This window comes from Trichinella spiralis (genome assembly GCF_000181795.1).
Source record: "Trichinella spiralis strain ISS 195 chromosome Unknown Scfld5, whole genome shotgun sequence".
In the NCBI taxonomy this organism is placed as follows: Eukaryota; Metazoa; Nematoda; class Enoplea; order Trichinellida; family Trichinellidae; genus Trichinella; species Trichinella spiralis.
In genome coordinates, this window is record NW_003526944.1 from 2514724 (window position 1) to 2526992 (window position 12269).

Here is a 12269-nt window from a genome sequence, read left to right on the forward strand (position 1 = left end):
AAACAAATAAGTTGTGTTTAATTTTTTTTTCACTGAAAATATTTCTTTTTGAAATACGTTTTTAATTTCAATTCTACACACCAGATTGTCTGTAGAACGGACTTTTTAGCTTTATTTTCACACTCATGCTGTTGTTCATTGATGCATCCGTTCCGTTTAATTGCAATATAAAGAAAGATGTTGCTTATTTTTATGGAAAAAGTTTCACTTTTTACTCATCCATCACGATTCACGTAATAATGAATTTATCCAAAATAATAATAATAATAATAATAATTTATGCGGATATTTGAATCAAGTATGTTTGTTAAATTTTGGTAAGAATTTTTGTCATCAAATTTCTCCGTTTAAACCAAAAAGATTGGTAATATCTTTGGGATTGTTTTTCTTGCTCTTTTCTACTACAATTTTTTGAGTTGAATAGTAGATTAAATCAAACAATATAAGCAAATATTTTTATGCGTTGATCACAGAAAGGGTGACTTGTAATGTTTTCTTTCTTCTTCTTGTTTTGTTAGCGTCTTGGATATCGTGGAAATTTTACTTTTACACTTGAAATGTTACCAGTGAATGAATGTTAGTAGTTATTATGTGAAGTTGAACAAAAAGCCACTACTACCTCTCTTTTCAAGCAGGATAAATTGTATATTCATTTCTATTTTTCAACTTATTAAGTTGTTGTGTGACAATTCCATTTTATAAAAGATTTTCCATTTTCAAATAACAATAATTTTTTATCCAGTGTTAAAAAAATTGTTATTGAGTTTGCCTAAAATGCGCATGCATGCATGCGAAGTGAGCATTGAATGAATTATGCGAAGAAAATGCATGTGCAATTGGCTAAAATATTAATCGAAAAAATAAATTGACTTACTCATTAATATGAAAATTAAAAGCGTTGATTTTTATCATTTCACTTCATGAACTTGCAAAATGAGGCTATTATTAATGTTTAATTTAGCAATTATCAGTATTGTTGTTGTTGTTGTTATGTGGGAAAATAAACTTTTATTCCGTTATTTTTCTTGCATTCATGCATTCAAGCCAATGAGCGACTGTGAAAAATTAATTCAACATCTGTTACTTTGTTTTCTATTGAAATAATTTTTAAATAATTCAGCTTTTCATATTTTTCTACTTTGTCGCGCGTTTTACTGTCTGCTGTTGATTGAAGTTGGTTTTACTTTATTCATTAGCATTAGCAATTTCTTTTTCTCTTTCTCTCTCACTGATAATTGTCGTCTTTTGTCCGTTTTTCTGTTCGTCATGATGAATCAAATTTGTCTCTTGTAAGACTTCTTCAAGAACATCAAAACGATTATCCATCATTTATAATTACTACAATGCCAGCATGTGCAAAAGTAATCATACTTTTCTCAATATTTGCATTTTGTTGTCCGCTTTTTGTATTCATAAATTGTTGTTATTTTGAATATAATGAGCAAATTTGTATTGTTTTCTGGTTTTTTGAAAATTTCAGTTGAAATTTGCATAATTAAAGGGAGAAAGTTCAGTCGTTGTGATCATTGATAATTGCATCAAATTTCGATGCTGCCTAAAAAGATGTGCATATAAATAAAATATCAATAAATCAAAATTTTATCATATGCTTTATTTGTTTTATAATTGGTGCAGTTAACAGTTTGAAATAACTTTATAAAAATTAAGTTGTGCAAGAGTTGTATTATTTTTTTATACTGAGCAAATTTATTATGGACAGTGCATTTTTATGCATGTGCAGAGAGGGATCAGAGAGGACGAGTAATTTTTTTTAATCGTTCCATACTAAATAATTCGTAGCGATTGTATTGCTTGAAAATGCTTCTTATTGTTTATTGATGAATGACCTGTATGTAATGTGACTGTGGAAAATTTCCTTCTGTTTTGTTTAGTTTTGTGCTTTACTTTGGTTAAAATGAGAAAGGAAAGGTTAGAGAAAAATGGTGCACTAGTGGAAGTTTGTTTGACGTCAGTGTATTTTCTTGGCCAGCGGGTTATGCATATACAAAGAGTATGTGTTTTGTTCAGAAAGTTGAGCCATCAGGCTTGTTATGTTTTATTGATGCAAGCTTTCAGTCTGCTTGCATATATTTCTCTTCCTTTGCGACGGCAATCAATTGTCTTCTTTGCTTCGAGTTCAAGTTCTCTTTGTGCTATGTGCAATAGTTCTGTTGACTTTACAAAGAGCCCTTTATGCTCTGCAGCTCATGCAAATTTAAACTGGTATTCAATATTCATTTGTTTGCAGCTGACATGAAAAACAAAGAAGCAAACATTAGAAAACCTCGAAGCTGACGTAACTGTAGTCTGTCTTTGACTTTGCTTATTATCTGTCGGTAACAAATTTTTACACGCACATACATACATACATACACACGTCTATATATATATATATATATATATATATATATATATATATTTATATTTATATTTATTTATTTATTTATTCATTTATTCATTTATTTTTATTTATTTATTTGCATTCAGCTTGGGCTATTTTGCTTTATTCCAGAAAATTCACCTACACATATACGCACACATGCATATATGTTTATTGTATAAATACGATATGTATGTATGGACGGATATGTGTTTCGACAAAGTCTGAGAAATGCGATTGGAATTCCTAATCCGTGAGCTGAATGATTGTTTGTTTGTTTATTGACGGGAAAAAGGAGAAAAAAGAATCAACAATGAAATACGATGACTACTGTTTCTGATTACAATGAACGAAGCTGCATTGTTGGAATGTTCGGGCTTATCAAAGAAGCCGGATACAGGCAAGCTGCGTCGCTTGCAGTCAAACATTTACGATTTCCTCGAACGTCCACACGGATGGCCTGCCATATTTTATCATCTTTTTGTGTAAGATGTTTAAATTATTTTTTTCATATAGAAATTAATGAATTAGTGAATTTCAACTTCTGGTGTGTAAATTTGTTATAAAAATGAAAAAGAAAAGCTACTGTAAGTATATGTAATTAATTCAACGGATGTGTATGAAATGACTTCAGTCACGCAATTTCTGTTCTTTTCCTGTGTTAAATATTATAATCGTTTTGATAAATTATTCACATTTAAAATGCTGTAATTTTTGCTTTGGTCTACAGGCTTTTTCTGGCTGCAAGTTGCTTGGTGCTGTCGGTGCTGTCCACAATTCCGGAATACCAGGAGACCACTGCAATTTTACTATGCATGGTAAATTTGTTTACGTTTACGCTGATTTCAGTGTCCAGTTTTATTTATACGGATTTCAGGAAATAATTGTTATAATTTGGTTGGCCGTAGAATACATTTTGAGAATAATGGCTTGTGGCTGCCGCTCTCGATACCAGGGATTTCGTGGACGAATTCGATACATTTTGACGCCGTATTGTATTTTGGGTGAGCAAATTGTAAATTTTAGATTTTTCTTAATTGTTTTTTTACAAAATTTTTATTCACTTTCAGATATGATTGTCGTTGTAGCTTCAGCTGTGGTAATCGGCATGGGTACGACGAGTCCGATGTTCGCCGCACCCGCATTGCGAGGTTTGAGATTCTTTCAAATTCTTCGTATGGTGCGCATCGATCGTCGTGGTGGTTCTTGGAAGCTGTTAGGCAGTGTTGTTTACCTTCATCGACAGGTAATCGACGAGCTGATGAAAAATTTAAACTAAAGCAACAACAATCGCCGTATTTTAGGAACTTTTGACCACCATGTATATCGGTTTCTTAGGACTCATTTTTTCTTCCTTTCTGGTCTATTTGTTTGAGAAAAATGAAAATGAACAGTTTTCCACATTTGCCGACGCTCTTTGGTGGGGTGTGGTAAGTGGAATGTTCGTATTGCTGCTTTTGAATTAAAAATTGCATTTTTAATTTAATTTCATTAAAAGAATAATTGCTAGAAAATTAGATTTGCCTAAAACCAGAGAAATGGAACATTTTGTGAGATGTCATTTTGTTTCAGCTTAATCTTGTCATCATCTGGGTAATTTGCAGAGTTGAATTTGAAAAAAAAATTAACGGAATAAAATTGAAAAAAAATAAATTCTTCGCCGAAAATCCAACAGATCAGTTGGATTATTATTTTGATAAGTTGCTGACGAAGTTGGGCGCATTGTTTGTTTTATAATATAATGAGCAATAAATTCGAATTAATCTTCACGGTTTATCGTGAGGTGCTTAATCTTGTATTTTAATGATGAGCGTTGGAAAATTGGTCGGATGATTTGAGCTCGAATTGTTTTTGCACGTTAGATAACGCTGTGTACGGTCGGTTATGGTGATCGCGTGCCGCAAACTTGGCAGGGTAAAATTGTTGCTTCATTTTGCTCTCTTCTTGGCATATCGTTTTTTGCACTGCCTGCGGTGAGCAAAAAGCACACTGTATTGAAATGTGGGATTTGTTGCTATTATTGTGCTCTTCTATGCTTTAGGGTATTCTTGGATCCGGTTTTGCGCTTAAAGTGCAACAGCACCAACGTCAAAAGCACATCATCCGTAGACGGGTTCCAGCGGCCACTTTGATTCAGTGTTTCTGGAGGATTCGAATTATTGAACGCAATCCGCCGTCGAATTTGATTGGTCGAATAATGGTAAAGAAACTTATACCTCGGTATTGATTTATTATTGATGCTTATTGTTGTTATTCTTGTAATGAATTATTGAATATTTGGGTCATTTTTAATAAGGCTCAAAATGGATCATGAGCGCTCGTCAAGTCGTCTATCGTCCACAAATTTGTGCTCGCCATTTTCAAAAGGTTCCCAACAACAGCAACAGTCAGTCGATCAACCATCCGATGCGTTTTATTCTTCTTATCCAACTAGCACGGAAGTGCCGAGGAAGAAAACTGGCCGATTGGGCACGTTTGCCTTTGCCGATGTATCCGGCTATCTGTTCTCCCCCTCAATCATGCGCTATCGTTCTTCTCGTCTTCAGCCGGAACAACGACCAAACAATACTGCTGAATGGTCCGGTACGACTGCGGTTGTTTATTCACAAAATATCTCTCTCCCTCTATATTATATATATACATATATGCGTGTATGTGATTGGCTTTGTTACTACTTTATTCGAATTTTCTTTCAGCTGAAGACGATAGTATCGGTGATTGTGAGATGGTTTGCCTGGAGCAATTGGGCAGCAGTTATCGCAATGCCTTGAGAGCTATTCGTCGGTTGAAGTATATGGTCGCGAGAAGGAAATTTCGTGAAGCACTGAAACCGTACGACGTGAAAGATGTAATCGAACAATATTCTGCTGGACATGCGGAAATGCTCGTCCGGGTTAAAATATTGCAACAACGGTATTTGCGACGAGTATCTGATCCATTTGATGGGATAATTTCTGTTGTTTCCATTTCTCTTCAGATTGGATGATATTGCTACAAAAGCTTCTTTGCATTCATCAGCAGATGCTTTTTTAAATCAGAAAACTCTGCTCTCACGAATGAATGCTTTCGACAAGCAGGTAAAAGAAAAATAGGATTGGATTAGATTAGATTGGATTTTTTTATGAACATGATTTTTTACACATTTGATTATTTGTTGCAGATTTGTGATATTGATTTTAAATTGTCCCAAGTGTTGAGATTGTTGGCAAAATCTGGAACTGAGAAAACGTTGCATGCGATGGATTGGTCAGCGGAAGATGGGCCGGTAATGTCGCCGGTTATGAAGTGTAATTCGCCGGACGTTAGCCCACTGTCGACGACGGTCATCTATGAAGAACAAAACGAGCTTGATGGGGAAATATTGGCACCGGGCATCAATTCGCATATTTTGTTTCAAGAGAAAAATCTGCTAACAGTTCCGAAAACAGCCGGACCATCGTCTCTCAGTTCATCTGAATTGGACAGCTATTGATGAACCCTATTCACATCATCTTCTGTGCGTCATCACGGACGACAGAGCACACTGGGAGTCGATAACTTTACTCAGGGTTGTGTATTTGTAAATATTTGAGCTTTAAACAATTCTGTTCCCAGTAGGTTTTTTTAATATTTTTTTAAAAATTGAATTCATCATAATAATTACTGCTAATAAAAATATTTCAAGCAATATACGTTTGCGAATTTAATTAATTTTAATTTATCAGGACAATTTACGCTTAAAATCTTTTTCAATATACATCTGTATATCTGTGTTTATAAATTAAGTGTTATTATTAGTTTTTCAATCGATTGATTTTCATTTTGTTTTCAATTCGTTTGTAGCGTTTATTCCACTTGATAGCATGTAGCGTGTACAGAATGCTTTAATGAGAAAAAGTCCAAAGATTAATAATGTTAAAAACAATAATCATTCAAGTTTAAATTGAATTAGGCATTATTTTGAATGAAATGAATAATTATATGATCATTTTAGTTAATATTCACAGTATATTTCATCAGAGCCGTCGGCACAGTCTTCGTTTCCGTCACACCATTGTTTTCTAGGTACACTTTGTCGTTGATTTTCGCAAAGCAAAAATTGAGCACCTTGGCGTTCTAAAATACTGTTCAATGATTATTTTTTGTTTAAAAATTTTCACAGATTCAGAAAAGTGAAAGAATAAGTGAGGTTTATTTCATGAATGTTTTTTTTTCAAATTAATTATTTTTAGTGGAAACAAAGGGAAGAGATGCACAAGAATTAGAAATAAACTTACTGCAATTCAGTTCGTCCTCTCCACCTTGGCAATCTTTAACCCCGTCGCAACGTTGGTTAGCATCGATACAGCTGTACTCATAGTTCGGATCTGATTTGTAGCAGTAAAATTTTCCCACGCCACAATCTGCAGTAAACAGAACTTTTAAGCACTGCTCATTTGTTATTCACTTTTACTATAGGTAGGTGACACGTACATTCGCAGTATTTTTCATCTGCGTTGGAATTGTCGAAACAGTCGTCTGGCATTCCATTGCAACGTCGTTCCATAGGAATGCAGGTTCCGCCAATTAGGCAGGGAAATTCATTGATTGAGCATGTTGCTGAAAAAAAAATTGAATATCAATTCTTTTCACTTCAACAGTATAGTATAGCATAGTATAGTGGTTGTTTTCAAAATTGAACATTTCCAATATACTCACGGCAATTATTTTCATCTTCACCATCCGCACAGTCGACAATTCCATCACAACGTTTCGCGTACGGAATGCATTGCTGAGGTGCGGCGCAGCAGGCGTATTCGTCGGATAGGCATTGGTTTTTGATCGCTAAATTGTCGTCATCAGCAAAATTATTCATATTCGATATTATTTGATCAATTTATCGCTTATCGTGATCACTCTTACTGCAATGCAAAACGTGGTCGTATTCCAAGCAGGATTTCACACTGTGACGATAGTTGCAATTGACGGTGCTTTCGTCGAACACTTGGTCAGCACCGGCGCATCGACGGACGAATGTCGTCTGCAGGGAACATTGGAAGAATACACTCGAGCAAGACATATTTGCTATGAAATAATCCACACGTTTCAAGTTCAAGCTGGCCAGAACTTGTTCGTTGAATTCCAACGGATTGCAAAAATTTATCGGACTCTGTTCCAATGACAACATGTACGTGCTGGAATCATTATTAATTGACGAGCTCGGCTGATGGTAATATCCGGACGCTTTCAGCGGCTGTTGCAAGTCGTCCACGTTCAACAATGGTGGTTCCATTTGATATTGGACAGGTCTTGTTTCAGGATTCACTATAGAATTTGTCCGATCTAAATAATTGATCATCTGCGTATGTTGATGCTGTTGTTTGTCTTCCATTTCATTGACAGTTTTGAAATTGGCTGTCGGTGGCAGTTGCGTGCGCAAGATAAATGTCGGCGGTGTCGGCTTTGGTCTTGGCAGTTCAAACTGCGGTACGGGATATTGAAATTGTTTGGTCAATACTGGCCGAGGTGCTGGTGGTGGTGGTGGTGGTGATGGTGGCTGCATTGGTATTTTGGGTTTTTCGAAAAATAATCCCGACTGAGGATCAAACTGCTGGAACAAAGTTTCACTGGGTCGACTGTTCGGCATCATTGGCATTGCATTCGGCTGCGAATTGACCATTGGCCATGGTCTGATGTTATTCGTTGGATATAGGCTGGGAATGAAATTCATTCCATTTTCGAATAAATTCTGATTTTGTAATTTGCCTTTATCGACGCTGTAAGTTCTAGGCGGCGTTGGTCCATTTGGAGACGGATTGTGCATGTTATTCGATTGGATATTTTGCAAAAGTGACCAAAATGGATACGGCTGTAAGATTGGGAACTGAAATGGCATTTGGAAATTGTTCTTCTTCTGTTGTGAAGTGTAAAGATTGTTTTCTTGTTGAAGTTGAACTGGTGGTGGTGGTGGTGGTGGTGGTGGTGCTGCACCATCGGTCGATTGTTGTGACCACTGTTGTGATGGTTTTTCAATTGCGGATGTGGAAATTCGTTGATTGAAATTGCTTCTGTTTGAAAAGTTTTTCCACGCCGGTGTTTGGGGTGGTCCATTGGAATAGGGATTTTGCGGTTGTTCATTGAATTGAGCACGTTGTTGCAAAAATGGTGGCATTACAAAGTACGGTTGATACTTGGGCAGTGCCGTTTTCGGTAACATCATTTTGGTCTGCATTGGATGTTGCGATTCTTGCAATTCTGGCAATTTTCTGACCGGCACTGGTGGAATGCCTGCTTTGGCCGCATTTTCTTGCGTTTCTGCAGCCGTGGCGCCTTTGTTGAAAATATTGGAAAAAAATGGTGGCACGAAAATTTGTGGTCTGTCATTTTGCACTAAATTGTGACGAATATCTTCCACCGAAGTTGGTGTGGAAGTTGCGTTCAACGTCGTGTCGTCTTTGTTAACTGAAAGAAGAGAAAAAATTTCGTTGTAATGATAATTTTAGGGGTTAAAAAATGATTTGTTCAATTGAACTTACCAGCCTCGGTTTGGTGAATTTTCAACAGTACAAGGAGTATAAGAAAATGCATCATCGTTCTGTTGTGCAGCAGAGATGGTGAAGGAAGTTGGTGGGCATTGCGTCGGCTTGGCCGCGCTTTGGATGGAACAAAGGGACCGAACTAGCCGTGCTTCGCGGTGACTGTTGACTTTCCCAAAACTAACCCCCAGTAAACAACAAGCTTCGAAGTTACCAAAACCAAGCTGAACCTTTCTCTTTCTCTGACTTCTCCAACAGGTCACAGCTTGTTAATGCAACCGGTCGTCCACTTCGTGGCCCGATTTCTTCTCTTTCAACTAAATCCCGTGAAAAACTATTCCAATTCAATTGAGCTTTAAACTACAGATTTAATGTCAATTTTCCGAAAATCAACAACTTCAAACATATATTATAATCGATGCGAAGTAGTGTTTTTTTTTTCACTGGTGAACTTTTTTTTGCTTCAGCTGTGAATGCAGAAGAAAGTAATTTTTATAAAAAAATTAATAATTTCATTTGTATAATTAATTTTTCCAAATTAATTCAAACTTAATTTACTGTTCAATCAAAGAAATATATTGCGAAATAGCTTTTCAAAGATACAAAAATATTTTCAACAAATAAAACACCTTCACTTTTATGCTATTTCGTAGTTTAGGTAATTTTTTTTCAAGAATAATCTTTGAATATTTTTAATAGACCAAAGCTTATTTTTGAATGGAATATCCTTTTAATAGCATAATTGATAGATGGTTTATAAATAAAAAGATGTATTTATAATTAATTAATCTAAAAATGGTTTTTAAAAACCATTCAAGTTGAGATGGCGAATGTAGTTGCAATTTTATACAAATAAATATACTAGAAAAATATTGAATTGAAGCAGCAAAAATTGAAATACGCATTTCAATAAATTTTTTTAATTTATAAAAGAAAAATGGAAAAAAGAAGAATTCTTTTACTTCGAACCTACAAATCAAAGTTACAGTAATCCCGACGGGTAATCATACTGTCAATTATTGTTGTTTGTTTTTCGATTGATTTTTTTATTGTTTTTTTTGTTTGATTAGCAATGCCCAAACGCCGCGCAGTTTGTCGAGAGGACATTTGAAAGTTTTTTTTAAATATCAACAGCCGGCCGATGCGTAGATTGGATTCGATTTTCAATTGATGATTCCCAAGCGACGCCGGCTCTATTTGGGCTCTTTGAAATCATCCAGTCGACAATCAAGCTGACACTTGAAAGGCCACGTGGAAAAGCCGCCGTTCAGCTGTGGAATCGTTTCAGCGAGGCGGATGATTTGTTTTATTTTTGTTTTTTCTTTTGCGTTTTTTTTGCTTTTTCATTGTTAAATTCGATTGCGCACAAATCCGTGCACATATTGTTCGACGCTTTTTGAGAATTTTTGCTTTGTTTGTTAGCAGCTTGCTGGCAAAAGTAGCGGTGGCGTATCTGCGCGTTTCGTTGCATGCCGGAGAATGGCTGCGACGCATTGATGATGATGATGATGATGATAGTGATAGTGATGTTGATTAGCAGCAATTTGATACGTTTTTGTTGCAGGATCGCTGACTTGTTACTTGGCGTTCGAGGTGCCGTCATCTAATTGCTTGCATTTACGAAGAAAATGTCGGCAATCTACTGTTGAAATTCCATTTTGTCATCTTTGAACCTGCCTTTCTTCGGTTTTTAGCTGTGTCCGTTTTTTTGTTATTTTTGAAGCCAGTTTTGTTATTACGTCAGCGCAGCATTTTGAGCTTTCCAATCACGTTGGTTTGTCGTTGTTTTCTGGTTGACGTTGTTTGTTGCTACGTAAGGTAAGAGCGTTTGTCTGTTCGTTATTTTTATATAATTGAGCAATTTTACTGCGGCGATTTATAAATCGTTGAAAGTTGAATTTGATATTGCTTAATTTGTCTTTCGATGACATTTTCGGCAACTAGCAGTGTTTCGCTTATAATCTTCAATTACTAGCTGTGTTTTTGTTTCAGTTGGTATTTCTTGAAATAATATTTGTCATTTGTTTCGACGTTTCAATTTCAATTAATCATCATCGTCATTTCTTTTTGCCTTACGAAATTTGCTTTCGAACATTTGGTGAATAATAATAATAATCATTCGAGCAACTGGAACAGAGTTTCGCCTTTTTTTTCAAATGTACTTAAAGTTATACTTGAGTTAAGAATAGCCAGCCAACCAATTGACATAAAAAATGTTAATGAAAAAGTTTCAGCTAAATTGTTGAGCTTCATGTGTAAACAAATTTTTATAAATCTTCAATTGATCGTTGAACACGAACGTTTTGCTTTAATGATGTATTTTTGGTTGCTTGGTCGTGGTTGTACGAGCAGAATGCGTTTGCTCATTCGCTTTTGTTTATTGTTGTTGTTGCGTTGCCCAGCATTGCAATATAGCAACAATTTTTGAATAGCGTAGAGTCACTGTTGAAATGTGAAGCTGAAGCGGCAGCGTTCTTTTGCCATTGCGTATTGAAAACGACTTGTCTACAGCGTTTGCGCATTTTCATTCTGAAACACATTGCTTGTCTTGTAATAGAGCTGGTTTGTGACAAAAAGGAGACCGACTTTTAAGCGCTAGATTTGCTCTTGCCGTCTCGTCGCGATCGATTGGCTGACCGTTTGGATAATTAAAATCTGGCTAGCATTGGTTGCTTGCGATTGCACTTGTGAAATTAGCGTCTTGAAGCTTTTCAGTTCGACATGTTTTGCGGCACTGCAGTCCATTCGCGGTTTCAGCAACCTGCTTCAAGTTGAAGGAGAGTCTCTTCTGCCTGTTCGACGGAGATTCCTTGGAGGGAGTCCTTACTGTATGATTTTCAAGCGCAATAACTCTTGACAGCGTACAGTTGTTCGACGTGGTTTAATTATTAATGGTGTCACATTTTGATTGATTGATTATTGTTGAAAGAAGCAGCACTGTTGCCAAGATTTGTCGAGCGCATGCAAGCAACCAACATTGACTGATTTTTGTTTTCAAGAATTCGGTAGTTGTGTAAATTTTCATAATTTACTTGAAAAACAACCCCTTTTCATTGTCTTTATTTATATCTTGAAAAAGTGGTGGTCCGTGATAAATTGATATTTTTCTTATTGTAATTGAATTTCATCGTTGTAATTTTTGATAATTTTGCAAGTGGAGTGAAAATAAATTTCGCAATAATTTGATGATTTTATAGGTTTTTTTTATTTTGTAAGGACAATAAGAGGAAGTTTTAATTGTAGTTGAATTTTAGGTTTTCCATGATCAATTATTTGAGTTGTATCTTAATTATAGTGTAGTATTGTGTCGTTTCTTTTTGTATTCGATGAGCGATTTCATCTATCTGTTTGTATTTCCTGTTCCAGACTGGATGATATATGTTGATTCATCGGGT

The 12269-nt window shown here is 35.6% G+C and overlaps 3 protein-coding genes across 3 annotated transcripts; 2 read left to right on the top strand and 1 right to left on the bottom strand.

Moving 5' to 3' along the window:
- The first annotated feature begins 2725 nt into the window (after positions 1 to 2725).
- Tsp_04229 (Ion channel family protein) lies at positions 2726 to 5852 on the top strand. Its single transcript, XM_003374995.1, has 11 exons — positions 2726 to 2865; positions 3111 to 3198; positions 3258 to 3384; positions 3451 to 3626; positions 3775 to 3810; positions 4243 to 4353; positions 4422 to 4600; positions 4677 to 4963; positions 5077 to 5293; positions 5358 to 5457; positions 5541 to 5852. The coding sequence occupies exons 1-11, from the start codon at positions 2726 to 2728 to the stop codon at positions 5850 to 5852; spliced, it is 1773 nt and encodes a 590-aa protein (XP_003375043.1).
- Positions 5853 to 6353: 501 nt separating this feature from the next.
- On the bottom strand, positions 6354 to 8929 carry Tsp_04230 (putative Low-density lipoprotein receptor domain class A). Its single transcript, XM_003374996.1, has 7 exons — positions 8875 to 8929; positions 8330 to 8800; positions 7262 to 7681; positions 7058 to 7183; positions 6833 to 6958; positions 6637 to 6762; positions 6354 to 6475 (listed from the first exon to the last, which is right to left on the bottom strand). The coding sequence occupies exons 1-7, from the start codon at positions 8927 to 8929 to the stop codon at positions 6354 to 6356; spliced, it is 1446 nt and encodes a 481-aa protein (XP_003375044.1).
- Positions 8930 to 9292: 363 nt separating this feature from the next.
- Positions 9293 to 10411, top strand: Tsp_04231 (conserved hypothetical protein). The gene is made up of 5 exons (XM_003374997.1): positions 9293 to 9359; positions 9808 to 9874; positions 9945 to 9964; positions 10009 to 10177; positions 10297 to 10411. Exons 1-5 carry the CDS (start codon positions 9293 to 9295, stop codon positions 10409 to 10411), a joined length of 438 nt encoding a protein of 145 aa, XP_003375045.1.
- The last annotated feature ends 1858 nt before the right edge of the window (positions 10412 to 12269 follow it).